This window comes from Podarcis raffonei, chromosome 2 (assembly GCF_027172205.1).
Source record: "Podarcis raffonei isolate rPodRaf1 chromosome 2, rPodRaf1.pri, whole genome shotgun sequence".
NCBI lineage: Eukaryota > Metazoa > Chordata > Lepidosauria > Squamata > Lacertidae > Podarcis > Podarcis raffonei.
In genome coordinates, this window is record NC_070603.1 from 64,033,114 (window position 1) to 64,052,779 (window position 19,666).

Here is a 19,666-nt window from a genome sequence, read left to right on the forward strand (position 1 = left end):
CAAAATATGGTCTGAAGCTCAACATCAAAAAAACGAAGATCATGGCCACTGGTCCCATCACCTCCTGGCAAATAGAAGGGGAAGAAATGGAGGCAGTGAGAGATTTTACTTTTTTGGGCTCCATGATCACTGCAGATGGTGACAGCAGTCACGAAATTAAAAGACGCCTGCTCCTTGGGAGAAAGGCGATGGCAAACCTAGACAGCATCTTAAAAAGCAGAGACATCACCGGGGACTTCCGGTTAGCGCCAGCGATTAATGGCGGATTTCCCTCGGAGCTCCGAGGGAGGTCTGCTCCGCGGGTTCGGGTCCTGCCGCTACGGCGAAGCGGGGACCCTTAAAAATCACAGGAGCGGATTCCTGTGAGCTAGAAGACCCGGCGGGCACCTTTTGCGCCCCCCCCTGAACCGCAAAAGAGCCTTTTTAAAGGCTTTGGAGCGGAGACGGGAGAGCGGCGCGGTGCTGAGGGTCGGATACAGCCTGTGGAGTGAAGCCGCATCGCCATGATCGGAGAGCGCTAATTTCTTCTATGGAATTCGGACTAAAAGCAACTACTCGTGAGTAGGATGAACAGATTGGATTTATTAAAATTTTATCAGTTAAAAATCGGAACTATCACGGGAAAGGTACAAAAAGGAAGTCTGCCTCTCCCTGCTGTAAAGATTTTAAACAAAGGAACTGTAAGCTGCAACTAAAGATAAGATCCTTTTTAAAGTTGAAAATCTACCGTTTGAAGGCTACCCCCCCCCCAAGTCGGGAAGGTGCGAAGGGGAGGGGAAATTGAACTTTTGTGTGCCTGCAAGAAAGGTACGACCCTAAAGGGGAAAAGCTACCGCTGTTTTGATTTTCTGGAGTCGGACTGCCTGGACAAGGGAATTAATGAAGGGCTGTCAACGCACTAGGAAAAGTTGTTATATCAACTCTGCATAAGATACATTACTTCAGGAGAGACTTTAAATACAAAATAACATTTTAAACAGTTTGAAATTGTGGCAAACTGGAAAAGGGTCTTTAACAAGATACAAAAATAACTGTTATACCCCCTAGTGGACGTTCTTGTTACACTACTAATTGAGCCAATATAGTAAAGCTGAGTGGAAATTCCCCTTAAGAAACGAAAGTAGAAGTCTGGGAAGTGACCTTGGCTTTGAATGAGAGTGTTATGGATAGAGAGAAGGGGAAATTTGAAGAGAAAGCAAGTTTAAGATCTGGTAGACAATACAAAACTGACAGTTCTCATCAACGAAGGGCTTCAACGTCTGGTGGCACAGGAGCAGCTGTTGCCTCTCAAATAAAAGCCAGAGCAATGTCTGCAGAAGATCCCCTGGCCCAAGCTCTTAATAAAATAAATGCATCTTTGGAAAATTTGACCAGGCAGGGGATTGAGACCAGTAGACAAGTGGTGGAAACCAATAAACAAGTCGCAGAAACCAATAAACAAGTGGCTGAGCTAGCAAAAAAAATTGATTTGAATACGAAAAGCATTGATGACCTTGGAAGGAAAGTGAATTCCAATACTGAGACTATTGCAAGACTTTTGGAAGATTCGGCCACCACCAGAAAAATTGCAGAAGAAGCAAAAGATATTGCTGTGGCAACTCGGGAGAGGATACCACCGGTTGTCAAGAGATTGGAGGAACATGACCTGACTTTGTCTATGATTGAATTACAAAGGAAAGAAAGGAATTTAAGGTTAAGATTTATTCCAGAAAAGAAGGGGGACAACCTGGTGGAGTTCATAACAAAAGAATTTGTGGATTTTTGGCAACAGGATCTGGAGCAGGAAGAATTTAAAATAGTGAGTGCATTCAGACTTGGTACAAAACAAAGGAAAAACAGAGCAAGAGACTGTTTGATAACATTAAGATCTAAAGAAGAAAGAGATAAGATTTTAAATCTACATTATCAAAGACCCCTGGAGATTGAGGATTCCCACGTGGAGATCTACAAAGACATTCCGAAACATATCTTGGACGTAAGGGCAAACTACAAGGAGCTGATTATTTTACTGAAAAAAAATAAGATATTCTTCAGATGGGAATACCCACAAGGCCTATCTTTTAAGTATAAAGGAAGGAAGATAAGAATAAGATCTCTGAGTGAGAAAGATCTATTTTTGAGAGATCACGAAGAAGATCTACAAAAGGAGGTGGAACTTGGAGGAGGGCTGGGAGCACCAGAGAAAGAAATACTGGACATTGCAAACTTATCATTTGGATTGTTGCCACTGACAGAGGAAGAACAACGCCTTGGAGCAGTAGGAGGAACTAAATAGTCTCATCATGGCCCTGCAACTTCTAAGTTGGAATTGTAATGGCCTTAACATGCCCCGAAAGAGGAAAGCTGTTTTTCATATTTTAAAGAAAGAACAATTGGATTTGATTTGTTTACAAGAAACCCATGTGATAAGGTCACATAGGAAACTATTAGTGAATAAGAGATTGGGACAAGAATTTATTTCATCTGATAGAGTTAAAAAAAGAGGAATTGTGATATATGCAAAAGAGAAACTGTTACCAAAATTTATGTTTAAAGATGAACAAGGAAGATTCTTAGCAATTGAAATTCAAGTCCAAGGAGAAAAATTCTTGATTGTTGGAATATACGCACCTAATGAGGGGAAATCAGAATTTTTTAAGAAGTTGCATGAGACTTTGTTGGACTATTTGGACTATAACTTAATAGTGATGGGAGATATGAATGGAGTAGTTTCGACGAACATGGATAAAGCTCAAAGACAAGCACTGACCAAGGATGGAAGATTACCAAAAACTTTTTTTGAAATGACTGACAATATGGACCTGATTGACATATGGAGAACAAGGAACCCCCTTGAAAGAGAGGGAACCTTCTTTTCTGAAGCCAAATCGACATGGACTAGAATCGACCAAATTTGGGTCACTAGAGGAATGGCATCAAAGATAAAAAAAGTGGAAATCTGCCCAAAAACTTGCTCCGACCATAACCCAGTAAAAATGGTAATGAAGCAAATAACAACTGGTACTTTTAGATGGAGAATGAATGACACCTTGTTTAGAGATCAAGAGGTATACAAAAAGGCTCAAAAAACCCTGAGAGATTATTTTGAAATAAACATGAACACCAATGTGGAGAAAAGAGTAATTTGGGACGCAAGTAAAGCTGTAATGAGAGGATTTTTGATACAACAAAATGCAATTCAAAAGAGAATGCAGAATGGAAAAAAAGATAAGATTTTGGAGAAGATAAAGGATGGAGAAAAAAGATTAAGATTAAAACCAAAGTCCCAAGAGATTTTGAGAGAAATTAAACTTTACCAAACACAATATATGGAATTGATGAATCAAGAAATAGAGTGGAAAATTAAACAAATGAAACAAAAGACATTTGAATCAGCTGATAAATGTGGTAAACTTCTGGCTTGGCAATTACGTAAAAGACAAAAATTAAATATGGTTTCAAGTCTAGAAGTGGAAGGAAAGAACATCCATAAGCCCAATGAGATTAGAAATTGTTTTCAAAGATATTTTAAACAACTATATTCACAAGGGCCTCAGAAAGAAGAGGATATAGATCAATTTATTGAAAAATATGGATTACAAAAAATCTCCCAGGAACATAAAACTGTGTTGAACCAGAAAATAACTGAACAAGAAATAGAAGGTGCCATTCAAAAGATGCAATTGGGCAAATCTCCAGGACCTGACGGACTCACTTCCAAGTACTATAAGATGTTAAAGGAGTGGATTATACAACCAATGAAGGAAGTTTGCAACGAAATTTTGGAGGGGAAAAGGGCACCGGATTCGTGGAGAGAGGCCTACATTACACTAATACCAAAGACGGAGACAGAAAAGACTCAGCTTAAGAACTATCGTCCCATTTCGCTATTGAATGTGGATTACAAAATATTTGCTGATATTTTAGCTAACAGACTGAAGAAGGTTTTGACAGAGGTGATTCATGAGGACCAAGCGGGTTTTCTCCCGAGAAGACATTTGTCAGCTAATGTAAGGAACATAATTGACATTTTGGAAATGCTAGAAGTTAATATAAACACTAAAGCTGTCCTTATATTTGTTGATGCGGAGAAAGCTTTTGACAATATTTCTTGGAGTTTCATGAAGAAAAATCTTCAGGGGATGGGGGTAGGACAAGGATTTGAAAATGGTATTGGTGCAATATACTCAGAACAGAAAGCAAAACTGATTGTGAACAATGTGGTTACAGAGGAATTTAGGATAGAAAAAGGAACACGTCAGGGGTCCCCAACCTCTCCATTACTTTTTATATCGGTCCTGGAGGTTTTGCTAAATAGGATTAGAAGAGACCAGTTGGTTAGGGGGATCCAGGTCGGAGCTAAACAATATAAATTGAGAGCATTTGCAGATGACTTGGTACTTACTTTACAAGAGCCAGAATCTAGTACAAAAAGGGCTTTAGAACTGATTCAAGAGTTTGGTCAAGTAGCAGGATTTAAATTGAATAAAACTAAGACTAAGGTTTTGGAGAAAAACTTAATACCTATGGAAAGGGAAAGGTTTCAGAATGAGACAGGTTTAACGGTGGCTAAGAAAGTGAAATATTTGGGGATAAATATGACAACAAAAAATTTGAATTTGTTTAAAGATAATTATGAAAAATGTTGGATAGAAGTGAAAAAAGATTTGGAAATTTGGACGAAACTGAAGCTTTCCTTGTTGGGTCGAATTGCAGTTATAAAGATGAATGTATTGCCTAGAATGTTATTTTTGTTTCAAACTTTGCAGATTGTGGATAAGATGGATTGTTTCAAGAAATGGCAAAGAGATATTTCCAAATTTGTCTGGCAGGGCAAAAAGCCCAGAATAAAATTTAAGATATTAACTGATGCAAAAGAAAGGGGGGGATTTGCCCTGCCAGATTTAAAACTTTATTATGAATCAGCAGCTTTCTGTTGGTTGAAGGAATGGCTACTACTTGAGAACACAGATATTTTGGATTTAGAAGGGTTTAATAACATTTTTGGGTGGCATGCATATTTGTGGTATGACAAGGTTAAAGCTCACAAAGCTTTTAAAAATCATATTGTCAGGAAAGCATTATACAATGTCTGGACAAAATATAAGGATTTGTTGGAAAATAAAACTCCTAGGTGGTTATCGCCAATGGAGGCGAAGGCTGTGAAAAAGCTTAATATGGGGCTGAAATGGCCGAAATATTGGGAAATTGTGGAACAAATGGAAATTGCAGAGTTATGAGAAACTAAAAGATAAAGTGCGTGACTGGCTTCATTATTATCAAATAATGGAGGTCTTTAAGTCAGACAGGAAAAACGGCTTTCAGGTGGAAAAATCAAAACTTGAGACAGAACTGTTAGAGTCCAAAACTAAGAACTTGTCAAAAATGTATAACTTGGGGCTGAGGTGGAATACACAGGATGAAACAGTTAAATCAGCTATGATCAAGTGGGCACAAGACATTGGTCATAACATTATGTTTGAAGACTGGGAACGGTTGTGGACCACCGGTATAAAGTTCACGGCGTGTAACGCCTTAAAAGAAAATATTATGAAAATGATTTATAGGTGGTACATGACCCCAGTCAAACTTGCTAAGATTTACCACTTGTCTGACAATAAGTGTTGGAAATGTAAAGAGAATGAAGGTACATTCTTTCACCTCTGGTGGACGTGCCCAAAGATTAAGGCTTTCTGGGAAAAGATTTATAATAAAAAAAAGGTATTTAAATATACCTTTCCGAAGAAACCAGAGGCCTTTCTCTTGGGGATGGTCGACCAGTTGGTGTTAAAGAAGGATAGGATATTCTTTATGTATGCAACATCAGCAGCAAGAATACTGATCGCGAAGTATTGGAAGACAGAAGAACTACCCACCGTGGAAGAATGGCAGATGAAAGTTATAGACTATATGAGACTGGCAGAGATGACTGGCAGAATCCGAGACCAGGGAAAAGAGACAGCGGAAGAAGAATGGAGGAAATTTAAAGACTATCTTAAGAAACATTGTAAAATTGTGGAATGTTGAGACGCTGTGGATTTGGAAAATATGAGGTTGAATGCTGTAACCATTATGTAATATGAAAAGAAAGGTTAAAATTCATTTATTAGAAATTAGGGAAGGATTTGTTGATCAAAATTAATTAGAGATTGGAATGCAGTAAGGGGAGGTACGAGGAGGTCGGGAAAATCTTTTATGAAAATAGGGTTTGAAATTATACATGTGGTGTTTTTTGGTGTTTTGTGTGTGTGTATGTTTTTGTTGTGATTTGTGTTTTTATAATTTGTGAAAAACTAATAAATATTTAATTAAAAAAAAAAAGCAGAGACATCACCTTGCCAACAAAGGTCTGTATAGTTAAAGCCATGGTTTTCCCAGTAGTGATGTATGGAAGTGAGAGCTGGACCATCAAGAAGGCTGATCGCCAAAGAATTGATGCTTTTGAATTATGGTGCTGGAGGAGACTCTTGAGAGTCCCATGGACTGCAAGAAGATCAAACCTCTCCATTCTTAAGGAAATCGGCCCTGAGTGCTCACTGGAAGGACAGATCGTGAAGCTGAGGCTCCAATACTTTGGCCACCTCATGAGAAGAGAAGACTCCCTGGAAAAGACCCTGATGTTGGGAAAGATGGAGGGCACAAGGAGAACGGGACGACAGAGGACGAGATGGTTGGACAGTGTTCTCGAAGCTACAAACATGAGCCTGAGCAAACTGCGGGAGGCAGTGGAAGACAGAAGTGCCTGGCGTGCTCTGGTCCATGGGGTCACGAAGAGTCGGATACGACTAAACGATTAAACAACATGACAATGGGAAAGGAGAACAGGTTTAACCCCTCTCTCCCTGCACTGTTTTCCCAAGCTAATAGTCCAAATTGTCCTACATAAGACACATAATTCTATGCTTTGCTCTACACATGGCAAAGAGAAGGTTCAAAGGGATTTTCACTGGGAAAACAGCAAAGGCTGGAAAGGATAAAAACCCTCCACCCTCTCCAAGTACTTTGCCCTTGATCCACAACCCCATAAACACACATACAGTTATTCTATCCATTGCCTTTTCTTTTTTAAACAAGCAAACATTGGAATTCAGTTCCTGGATTTTCTACCATCTTGTCTAGTTACAAGTAATTAAAACAGTCAGCTGCTTGGGGGTGGGGCTTTTGACTTAAAAGTGGAATATAAGCAAGCAACAGAAAGATGATGGGTGATATTGAACTAAGTTTTAGTCAGAGCAGACCTGCTGAAATTAACATGACCATGTTAGGTCCATTAATTCCAATGAGTTTACTCTGCATAAAACTTAGCTAAATACCACTCAATCCATTTTTGTGATGTGCTTTAATTTGCTGGAATCCTATGGGAAGAAGGGTGGTTCAGAAATAAAATAACGGGTGAGATTCACCTAACGAATCCTATTAATGGAAACCTTCTGAAAGGACTTCTGCTTGTGCAATGGGCTTTCCCTCCTCTCTTTGCCCCACATGCCCCCCTCAGCTGGTTCTTTGGTGGGTCAGAAAAAACCCTAGAACAGCACAAGGGTGAAGAGAGGGGAATCATTTCATCTGGCAAGCCAATATGCATGTGCAGATAGAATGATTAGGAGAGTTGAATTTCTTCCATAGATTATAATAAGAATGCCAAATTCCTGCTTTTAAAAAGGGATTTATTTATTTTTTAATGAAACATCTATGGACATTGGAGGAAACAGCAGCAGATGAAAGTAGAAATAAATGGTGTTGGAGGAAAGACATACTGGGAAGAACAATAGAAAAATAGAGATAAAGCTCTAATTACCCGGCCATAATGAGACTTGTATGCTTGTATGATTTCTTGCCTCTGGGTGTTACTCCGCTGTGTGACAACCTCAATGATAGCATCTTCATCAGTGCCTGAAACCCAACGTAAATACACTATGAGTCATCCGGTTTTTGACAACTCATGAGACTTGACTCTGTTCAGAAATAGTATTTATACTTGACTCCCACATTTTATCCTGGGGAGCTACCAACTGACACAGTCCCACTGATACCAATCAAGGGGAGGGAAACTGTTCAAATGAGCATACACCAAGTTGAGATTTTGCTATTCATTCACTGGCAAGAGCAAACATATTTTGTGGGGGGGAGAGAAAAGGCCAATGTTTTCCAGCTTTCTACAAATATGTGAATTTGCTTGTACCATTCCCTCTGCCATTTTGCAAATCGTAAAAATTTGGATGCCCAAATGACCCTGCACAACAAACCAAAGGAACTATAGGCAGTAAACTTGGGTCTCACTCTGTTTAGGCTGAACCAAGATACACAAGAGCACAGAGATTTCTTCTTAACAGCCCTTATACTACATCTTGTAGATGTAGTGGTGCCTAGATACCATGTGGAGGATGCTTAAAGTAAATTGCCTCCAATGGTGGACAACTCCATGCTGCAGGAGGCATTATTTTCTTTTCCAAATAAAAAATAGACCACATAGCCAAAATTAAGGGATGCCATAGAACATCAAGACCACCCCTTGTAATTGTCTAAGAGAGGGGTTGGTTACCAAATACGTAAGGAAGGCCATACATATATATATTTAGCATCTCTCACCAGAGAATTGGTCCATCGAACTATAACAGGAATCATTGAAATGATAACACAATCCACTAGATATTTCATTTCATCACAGAGCAATGAGCGAAAGGAGGTAAGAAGTCTCCTCCCCAGTCTTGAAGGGAGTTGCTCTGGAGATGTATCTTGTAGAACAGCCTTTCCCAACTTGGTGCCTTTCAGAGGTTTCGTACTATAATGCCCATCATCCCTCTTGACAATGTTGGCTTGGACTGCTGGGAGTTGTAGTCCAACAACATCTGAAGGGTACTTTGTTGGAGAAGGCCGGTGTTTAAAAAAGTGCTTAAAACACGTTTAAAAAGTGTTTCAGGTAGGACAGATCTCAGTGAAGAAATGTGGGCTTTTAAGACCCTCTGAACTTCCCCCCATCCTGCAAGCCTATATATTTTGCACAGGATACAGGAGACTAATTTTCCTCACAGTGCATGAATGGCAAAACTCCTTTGCAAAGCCTTACATACCAAAACCTTTCATGGCTTTCCTTAGTACTTTTGCATCACCATCAGCATTGAAATCTGCAGCTGGATAAATGGTTCCTTTCAGCTACAGAAAAACAGAAACAGAAGTTTTGATTAAAACCATGCCTACTGAAGGGAAAGGGGGAACCAGCAGAAAGTTAAGGGCAAAGCAGTTATCCGGGATAGAGCAAGCTGGGAAGTTAACAATCCTCTTGTTTATTAAAAGAAAAATAGCCAAGCTGGGGGGAAAGCGTCGAAGTAATGGCAAAAAAGAATCTCCTAAAAAGTGCTATTGCTTTCCAGAGAAAGAAGGTGTGAAAAATAATAAAAAAGAAAAGAGACAGCATCTAGACACTTTTCATCCCCATGCATTTTCCAAAGTTAGGAGGTGGGAGAGGATGTCCTCATTCAGGTCCCCATTTCCTAGTAGGACAGCCTGGTGGCTTTTCTATGAACTGAGAACATGGTTCCCTCTTTCACATGCAGGGGAAGTAAGGTGAGTTCATACAGTCTGTTCCAGTTATGGCAATTGCCACAGGTTATCACTACCTCTTGCTTCCTGGCATTAAGCAACTGTATACCACGAGGGGAAAATAATCTGCGATGGCTACAGGGTTAGTTAATAAAGTGATATCTGTAACTATCACATGAAACATGTGAAGTGCAAATTCACCCTTTGAAAGAGATCAGTAGGTAACTCAGTATCTTGAATACTCCATAAAAAGCAGTGTCTGCTTATAGCCAGATGTTGTTAAGAGGCACAGTGGATTGATTCCTTCAAGTTCAGCTCCATTAGCTTAAGGTAGTTGCAAGGATGCATAAGGGATGTTTCTACTACCTTTTTTAGCATTGTACTTGCAGTCCTGAGATGGTACTGATGCAGCGTCAGGGTAATGCTACAGTGGGCACCTAACACAAAGCAACCTCATCAGGCTGTCCCCCCTCCCTTTAATCATACCAGTATATTAGTAGAGAGCTATTTCATGCCAGCATGTATTGGGAAGCAACCAGAATCTCAAGGGAGTCAATTCATAGACATTCACAAGATCAGGAGTAAGGAGGAAGGTTGCCATGAAGCCATATCTGTTAAAAATGCATGTTTTAAGGAGGTGTTTGGTTATAGTGGCAGCGCACTGAACAGGAAGGTTAACCAAGAGGCCTAGCAGAAAGGGGTCAGCAGCACGCAGAGTGAAGCAGCTGTGGTTTCGAGCCAGCAAAGGGCAGGCAGAAAAGGGGAGGAGCAGGTTCTGACCTCTATTTTGGCCCTTGCACTAAGCTCCCACATCTGATACGCCACCTGTGCAGCTTCAGGGAAGAACTCACCTGCAGCACTGAAAAGGGAGGGGATAGGACACAAGGTCTATGAACTTCATGGAGACACATGAACATACTATGTAGGCCTTGAATTAGTCAGCTGGTGCCATTCTCACCCACTCACCCCACTGGGACAGAAGAAAAGGTGTGGTTACACTTCTTCTTTGCATTTTAAATGGAATGCCCTGGCAATACCCAATTGCGTCCATTGCCATATCCCTACGCAGGATGGTACCAGCTTTATTGTGGTGCTGGGCCACTAGTGTGGGAACATCAGGAAGAACTTTCAGATAGTAAGAGCTGTTGACAGTGGCACAGACTCCCAAGAGAGGGGGTGGACTCTCCTTCCTCAAAGGTTTTTAGGCAGAGGTTGGATGGCCACCTGGCTTATGGGATTTAGTTGAGATTCCTGCATTGCAGGGGTTGGACTAGATGACCCCCGAGGTCCCTTCCAACTCTACAATTCCATGATTCTATGGATGGAGGAGGGGCACATTTAACAATGACAATCAGTACACTTTGACCAGGAAGAAAAGGAAAGAATGATCCTCAGGGATGCTGAAGTTGCCCATCCCAGATACAGACTCTCACAGGCTTACTAAAATGAGACTGAAAAACTCTTGGGAGCCCTGCTGTATGACAAACTTAGTGTAGGATGAAAAGGTTCTTTCCTATCCCAGTTTGAAAATATGCCTTTCAACACTGTCAGAAGGTCACTGTCAAATAAATATATACACCTTCTCTCCATAAGTTTTTTCTTAAAGAACTTTACTTGTATTCAAAGAAATCTGCATGGTGCATTGACAGAAGTCTGGTTTTCAACTTTTTAAAATGCTTCCAGCTAAGAAAGACATGTTTCCCCCCAGAAATTAAAGATGAAATTATTCCAGTGTCCTATACATTTTTTAACTAATATATGAGTAGTATTTTCAAAAACAGAACCTGAGCATTTTGCCAATGGAAAATTTCCCACTGTCTTTGCAGGTCTGTAGTAAACATAAAGTTTAGCAGCATGACAAACTAGGGTGGATTCCAAGACTATTGTTTTAACTGATCAGGGGCTGGTACCCCACTCAGACAGTAAAACAGCTACTGACTAGCCTTGTTAAGAGAAATAAAAGTCACAGAGCAATGTTTAACTAGCAGTAGAGCTTACTCATCATCTCCCCCACACAGCTTCAGAAGCGCTTTTTTGTATTCACCAGATGTGTCACTCTGCAAAGGCAATAAAAGATGGTCGGTTTGAAATGCACATACACACAAGCACTCAAAGCATCAACTGTTATGGACAAACCATCCACAAGACAAAAAATTCCCAGTTAAGGTGGCCTAAAGTGTTTGGTAATTCTCCCATACCCACAGCAGAGAGCATGAGATTCAAAACTGCAGCTTAAAACAGAGGGTTATGGAACTCTTTGTTCTGTCCCCAGAAGCAAATACGTTACAACACGCAGACCAAAGGCCAACTAGATGCCTGTGGGAAGCCTGGAAACAGGACCCAAGTTTTCTTCCATTTCAGTGTTTCTTGAACTAGAATTTTGTTTAGAAAATGAAAGAAAACCCCCAAATCCTTTAGTCATGAGGTGGATTCTTATAGAAAAGGGCAAATGAATGCCAAAAACACCAAATAGGCTTCTCAGAAAGTAAAGGTTAGCTCAAGCAACTCTCTAAGGTATGGGTGGGCAGGAGGCAGTTCTTCATCTACTGGCAGATTGCTGAGTGATTTGCAGTAGATTGGCAAGTGTTTCTCACTCCCAAAATTTGTTAACAACCCCCAATTTTTTTAAGTGCTACTGAAATGAAGCTTGGGGGAAAACTAGGAATGAACTGTTGTGTGAATGATTACAAGGTCCGCCCTAGTACAGAAAACAAATTCCTGGCTTGATCATGTACTTACATTGAGGCACCCTGCTCCTGAATTTTATTTTATTTACTATTACATTTATATCCCACCTTTTCTCCAGGGAGTTCTTGCCCTTTTCTCAGAGTTTTCATTCCACCCTCCCTTCTATTTCTACACCTGACTCCACTGGTGGGTCTCAAGATTCCAGTGAAAAAACCACAAAGCAGATCCCACAATTCTGAAGTCTGTCCCTACATGCTCTAAGGCTATCCAAGCCTTTCTATGGTGATTATCTTTCCAAAGCATAATGTGAGGTATGAGAGATGGAGCAGGGAAATTCCGTTATGGAGCAGAAGGAAGGATTTTCCCCTCCCCTCATTTCTCCATTGTAGACCAGCTGCAAACCGGTATTTACCTCAATCATGTGATGCAGTGACTTCTCATATTTAGTCCGGAATATCTCCCGGATGTCCAACATGTCAATCTCACTGCGTGACACCATGATCCGAATCAACGTGTTGTCCCTCGTTCCTAAGCCCTGAAATAGATCAAAAAGAGTCACACAAAATATCCCAAAGTGGAGGTGGGTGGAAATCAGGGTTTGCTTTAAAACATTAATGAACACAAGCACTGTTCCACCATCTTTTGCTTATATGTCTGATGTACATTACCCTGGGCTCTTTTTTGAGGAATGTGATCCAATGAATGAATGAATGAATGAATGAATCTGCTTTGAACAAAGCCCAAATGCGAAAGCCTAAGCACTCTGAAGGTACTTGGACCTCTTTTGGGTCAAGCTGCGTCTTCCCTGAAGTGGAGCTGTCATACAGTTCTGGACCCTTTGGACTTTGATGGCTGCCCTTTGACAGCCTGAGAACAATCCCTGGTAATGCTGACAATGAAGGGGCGTATCAGAACAGCTGTTGCTCCAATGGCCCATGGTGGGGAGTGAGCTTTCTTTCCCCCAGCCATTTTGCAGGAAGTGGGTTGATTCTATCCCCTATGCCTCTATAAGGGTTTTACACAGAGCACTAAGAAAGCCTGTATCACCAAAAAGTGTTCCCCACTATCAAGGAGACTGGAGATGAAAGGCTAATTCTAGAAATGCTGTATGTTTGTAGTGAAAGCTCTCTGAAATCCATATTACTCAAATATCATTAGAGTAGAGGGGAAATGGGGGGGGGGACTACTGTCAATGGACAGTTATCTCCAGAGGCTAAATGCAAGTTAGATAGGTGGGAATTTAAGCCAGGACCAAAGTGGCAGAGAAAGGACTAAGCCCTTGTCCTCCATAGTCTCAATACTGACAAGCTGTTTTTAGAACAAAAACAACAAGACCAGTTAAATGCAGTAATATATTTAACACAACATCTATAACATGTACAGTGCAACATGTAGATGATCACAAAGAATTCAAGAGGGGGAGAAATCCACTGTCCAAGGCTCCTGGAATGCCTCTCACCTTCATGGCTTTGAAGAGCCTGTCTGCAAAATACTCTGCTGTACTGCGGATATTCTTCACTGTGGAAAGAAGAATCAAGAGAGAGTGTTAACTAGAGGCTCATGCTCCCTGCCTGCTGGCTAGCAAAATGCAATCGCTTCCTTAGCCCTTCAAAACCTGGGCCAAGACACAAAAGTAAAAATGCTTTTGAATATTCAGAGAACACAACCTGTAAGAAAATTATGCTGTGTAGATTGCTCCTGTTCCAGGTTCCAGCAAGTCAGCCAGACCCTCCTATTGGAAACTTCGTTCCATCCCTACCACTTCTCTGTTCTGCTCCCCAACACTCTTTACCATTCCATGCTGACAAGATCAGTTCTGCCTCTCACCCTTCCTGCACACCTTACATACTGAAAAGTCCCATCCCTTAAATCAAGTCATGTGCCTAATCCAGAGCTGAAGTTCAGTGCTAAAGAAAATTTAGGAGTCTGCCTTCTGTTAAAGCACACCCAACATCAACTGGGTTAGCAAAGACCTTGACATCTTTAATTCTGAATTGCCCCACAGGTTTAGGCTGAAAGGGTCTGACCTTCAGAGTCACTTCTAGTCTGCCACACCACTTCAAATAGCAAGATCTGACCCACTTACCTACAGCTAGCATCAGTTTTTCAAAGTCTCCAGACAGCTCTCCCCGGATGCTCACTTCAATGGGCTTGCCAGAGATCTTCAGATACTCATCAAAGACTGAAAGCAAAGCATAGGAGAGGGATAGTCTCGCACACACCAACCTCTGGTTCACTGCTGTGCCCAAAGAAGGCTGCACTCTAGGTCAACCAACAGTCAATGCCACTGAACTGCCATGCCTTAAAAACATTTACAAGTATTCCAATGACAATAGTTTTCAAATTAAACTTTGGAGTTGTTTGAATGTGGCATTTAAACCACAACGGCTGCATTTGCAGGAAATAATAATCCAAGAACCTTGGCTTCCCATAGACATCTGGTTGGCCACCACAAGATCCAGCAGGGCTTGTCCTAGGGTGGCTTACTAAATTATACTGTGCTGGTGCATGCAGCCTAATTGCTCCCTCGCTTATCTCATTTGTGTAAGCAGGGAAACAAGTCAGGAAGGGGATAGCTTAGCATTATGTCAGAATTTAAAATTATGGTTTGTTGTTAGCTTAAAGTTGCATCTGAAGAGGGAGTTGTGGTTTGTTGCCCTTTAACATGTTTCCCCCCCAACAAGCCAGGATCAACAGCCAGCCTTAAAATGAGGTTTGTTGTTTGTTTACAAATCCTGGTTTGTTAGGCAGAAACAAGCCACAAACTCAGGTTCAGATGTAACTCTTAAGCTCTTTTCCTGATTTGTTTACCCACTTGCATAAAGAGGGAACTGACTGCACGAGCACATTATGGCTCATTAAGTCAAGGTACCTGTCATTGTTACCTGCAAAGATGGTCACATTTAGGGGTCGCCTTATTGAGTTTTCTGCTCAGCACTGAACTTCTCCCCTAATCAAATAATTCATCCAACAGCAAAAAGTGTTCTTAGGAGCCAAGGTAGCATTATAACCAAACTGCAAAGAACAACTCTGGCAGAACCCCTATAAGGCCTCATCAGTTATATAATTCAGCCACTAGAGGGCAAGTTTATGGACTCCTGTCCATCGTAATTAAGGGCTCATCCAGACTTGCCCTTGTCCTGCCATCCCCAAACCTGGGGAAAACCACTCTCAATCAGAGCAAATGTCAATCAGGTTTTCTCCGGATTGATGTCTGTGCCAGTTTATCACTAAAGAATGGGTTTTCCCAGGGAAAGTGGAGGGGCAAGGGCAAAACTGCTCAGACTCGTGCCTAGAAAATGTGAGACAAGCGGAAAACCACTTGGACCTGGACACGGGACAAGCAAAAGTGTGGCTGGGTCTTAACTGGTATGCACTCTGTGAAGACATGTGATGACTGGCTAAAAAGAAGTGTAAGATGTGGTTTGTAACCTAGTATTTGAATGCAGTGCTCAAGCTCACCCAGCCGAAGATGTTGCTTGCTTCGGCTTCCAAGAATGTAAATGAATTCGGCTTCATCTGTGCCCCATTTTGCTTCCCCAGAGTCCAACAGATTCTTTTAGAAAGCACAAACACACACAAACACAACAGCAGCAGCTTAAAAACAGGGATCAACATGAAGAGGCAAGTATAAAAAAGTCCAGTTAACTTTGAAACTCTACAGGAATTTCTCTTAGAATAATGATGCATGCTACTCAAGAGGAAACTATTGGTGAATTCTCAAAAACAGTAAGCAAAATCTATCAGACTTATGCAATCAGCAAACCAAGTAATAATAGGACATCATCACTGGGTCTTACTTTCAACTAGATGCATTAGGACATACTGGGATGCTATTCAGTCTTTAACAAAACAAAAATCAAATTGTATTATTTACTACTAAAGACTTGAGAAATATGTTTAGCAGGAGATTTGCAATCTTAGTTCTGATCACATAACTTACAATACTTACAAGGAAACCACCACTCTGTGGTTCAAGTTGCTGGGGATAGTTATCTTTTATATAAAAGTACCATAAACACCAGTAATTTCTAAACAGGAGCTTTCATAATACCTACATCCCAACAAGTATGTGCAGAAGTCTTACAAAGTATTTGAAAGCAGAGCTGACTGCTTTCGGTGGTTCAACAGTTTGATTTCTATAGATGCAGTATTTTAGAACCAGAGACTCTACTTTGGATTCATAAACAAGACATCAATCCAGGAAATGATGAGTTCTCCAATTGGCTCAGAAAAGCATGAAATCGTTGACTGCAGATACTGAAAGGGTTAATCTCAATACTATCTGCACCTAAGCTAACTTCTGCAGTTGTGGTTAAGCAGCTAGCAAAAAACCGCAATTGCAAGCTGGGAGCTACTTCCTCTTTCTGCCGGCTAGCAGGGAGCTGCAGAAACGCAAGAGACAAGGAGCACACAAACAAGGGAGGGAGGGGGCTTAGCTAGTCATATGCCATATAAGGAAATAAGCTTAACCTTGCCAGCTGATTGGAGAATTTGAAGAGGTGGGAAGAGATGGGCAGACTCTCAGGTATAAAAATGCTTGTTTACTTGTATCGTTGTAGCCAGTCTTTGGAGAGGACTCCACTGGCTGCCTCTGCGCAGATCTCAATAAATCTCTTTTCTCTGACCAAGAAGTCTCTGGAATTGTTTTTCCCCTCTGGCCACGGGGTTGGCGGACCGCTGGACCTCCGGGTACTGCTAATCTAAGGCTTCATTTTGGGGGCTCGTCCGGGATGGGTCCCCACCCCACGAAAGGTGGACCGAGGGGCCAGACTCGACCGGGTGAGCAACCAGGACCAGCGCTCGCAATCTCCAGCGCGCACCCTGCCAGTTCGTAGGGGGAGATCGCCACGCTGTGCCTGAGCCGAGACACCCAGTCGGGAGAGAAAAGAGGACGGCCGAAGGAGGGGTCCGCAGCGGAACAGGTAAGCCCAAGGGAAAGGGCGTGGTAGGAAGCCTGATCAGCTTCCCCTGGCCGTGAGCAGTAGAGTGCCGCCAGAAAAGGGATAAAGGGTCTGGCTGTGAGCAGTAGAGTGCCGCCAGTAAGGTTGGGGAAAGGGGAAACAGAGGGAAAATTATTTTGGTGTGTTTTGTGTGTTGCATGTTGGAATTATATTGGGGTGTGTTTTGTGTGTTGCATGTCAGATACTCCAGTGGCTGAATTGTCAAGTGTGGGCCGGGGCTTAGCGTCCCCTTGGCCGAGCGATTGCAGGGCTGTGCATTTCTTAGCAACGCGAGTTCGCCAAGTCACAGTCTGTAGTGGTTGGTGTGTGAAAGGATCTTAAGCCCGGTTAGGAGCGGAGTATCTGAAAAAAAAAAAAAAAAATGTAGTCTGGGGCAAGCCAACGTAGTCCTCTGAAATGCTTTTTAACCAACTGGAAAGCAGCTACGAAGCATGATGATTGGGTTCAAATTGAGAAGAGAGAGGATGAGGACATTATGTGAGGTTGATTGGCCCACCCAAGGAACTAATTGGCCCTCGGAGGGCAGATTTAATTTGCAACTAATCAACCCACTATATCAAAATATCTTGAACGTCCACCCAGACCAGATCCCCTATATTTCTACCTGGAAAATCAATGTAGAAAAGAATCCACCGTGGCTGAAAGCCTGCCGAGGCGACGCCCCACAAAATACAATTTGTGCAGTCTGACCGGCAGGGAAATCAGAAAAGCCCCCGGTGATATCAGAGCCGGAAGGAGAGGAAGGAGAAGAGGGGGAAGTCATTAAACCGCCGCCACCCTATGCTCCACCAACTGCCCCTCTAGCGAATCCCCCAGGCCCAGGGCCCCAGGACCAGGGAGGAGCCGGCCCTCAGCCTGAACCCTCCAAGGTTGATGAATTAGAGAGCAAAGAGGAAGAGGATGATGAGGAGTTTATGAAGGGACTAATTGAGTTAGCAAAGAAAGGAAAAATGTGGACACAGTATCAGACAATTGAGATTGCAACAGTATGTACAACCCTATGCGAAAGAAGTGGATGTTAGTTCCCATTTGTTGGCAGCAGCAGGATGTTCCCCAACACAAGGGAAGAAATGGCAGAAGGAATGAATAGAAGCAGCAACCAGGGCGTCCCTCCATAAGTCCCATAAGGCACAGAAAAAGGGTGGGACTGCAATGATGCCTCTACGCAGAGTGTATGACCCACCAGCCCCCCAGGACAGGGTGGGGAAGCACCACCATGCACTTATACAGTCCAACATGTGCCTTTTTCAAGTGCTGATGTGTGCAATTGGAGAAATTAGAACCCTACCTTTGAGGAGAACCCAGATGATATTGCCAACGCCCCATTATAAAGGCTGCCTTTGTAGCTCAGGCAGCGTCCGATATTCACCAAAAAAAAATAAAAAAATCCAGAAGCATGAGGGGTTCATCGGCCATGGGCTGGAATAGATGTTGGAAATAGCTCAAACCACTTACAATCAGAGAGATGAGGAGGCCCAGAGAAAAAAGGAGAAGTATCAAACAAGGAAGTTGATGGCATTACAGGCTACCACACCCACCCCTCAGGAAAGAGGAAGTGCCCGGGGAGGAGGGCGAAGCCGTCTTGGAAGGAATCAGTGCGCCATCTGCCGACAGGAAGGGCACTGGAAGAGAGAATGCCCTATTCTATTATTAGGAAGAGATTTGTTGGTAAAGTTGCAAGCCCAAATTATTTTTAAGCCATCGGAGAAGCCACATTGTCCACTATGTCACTTGGGGAACTGGTTGTGGAGGCACCCCTGAGGGAGTACTGGCGCCTCATGATGATAAAAGAAGAGGAGGGACCCATCCCCGCCAGTATTCTGGAACAAGTGAACCCCCCAGGAATGGCAAAGAATATCCCACCAATAATTGTGAAGCCCAAGCCATTTGTCAATCCTGTTGCAGTAAATAAGTATCCCATCCCACGAAGGGCGGCTGAAGGAGTGTGGGTGCATCTAGAGCGACTGCTCCAACATAGGATCTTGAGGCAATGCCAATCACAGTGAAACACCCCTTTGTTACCAGTGAAGAAAGGAAGCAGGCTATTATCCCGATACCAGAGCCAAAGAACTGCAGAGAACTCCGTGGCTTTCTGGGGTCTGCAGGATTTTGTAGGATATGGATATTTAATTACAGCATCATTGCCAAGCCTCTACATGAGTCAACCAGAGGAACTGAGAGAGACCCCTTTGTTTGAAGCACAGAACAACAGTAAGCCTTCGTGGATTTGAAGAAGGCACTACAGCAAGCCCCAGCGCTTGGCATCCCAAACCCTGAGAAACCCTTTATTCTATTCGTGGATGAGGACCAAGGGACGGCGAAAGGGGTTTTGTGCCAAAAATTGGGAAGCTGGCAACAGCCAGTGGCATACCTATCTGAGCGCCTGACGCCTACAGAACAAGGCTTACCGCCGTGCATGAGAACAGTTGTGGCAGTATCCACCCTACTGAACAAAGCAGACAAATTTATTTTTGGCCAAGACACTGTTTGTGTGACCC

The 19,666-nt window shown here is 42.4% G+C and overlaps 1 protein-coding gene across 2 annotated transcripts in view; it reads right to left on the reverse strand.

Annotated features, from left to right (window-relative positions):
* ANXA6 (annexin A6) overlaps positions 1–19,666 on the reverse strand; it is a 49,968-nt gene that overhangs the window by 12,872 nt on the left and 17,430 nt on the right. For both annotated transcript variants that reach the window (XM_053377048.1, XM_053377047.1), the window contains exons 9-16: positions 15,667–15,760; positions 14,291–14,386; positions 13,664–13,722; positions 12,617–12,739; positions 11,515–11,573; positions 10,297–10,375; positions 9,048–9,129; positions 7,775–7,869 (exon numbers count right to left, since the gene is read on the reverse strand). In XM_053377048.1, coding sequence (XP_053233023.1) covers positions 7,775–7,869; positions 9,048–9,129; positions 10,297–10,375; positions 11,515–11,573; positions 12,617–12,739; positions 13,664–13,722; positions 14,291–14,386; positions 15,667–15,760 — 687 coding nt within the window. The remainder of the gene's footprint in view (positions 1–7,774; positions 7,870–9,047; positions 9,130–10,296; positions 10,376–11,514; positions 11,574–12,616; positions 12,740–13,663; positions 13,723–14,290; positions 14,387–15,666; positions 15,761–19,666) is intronic.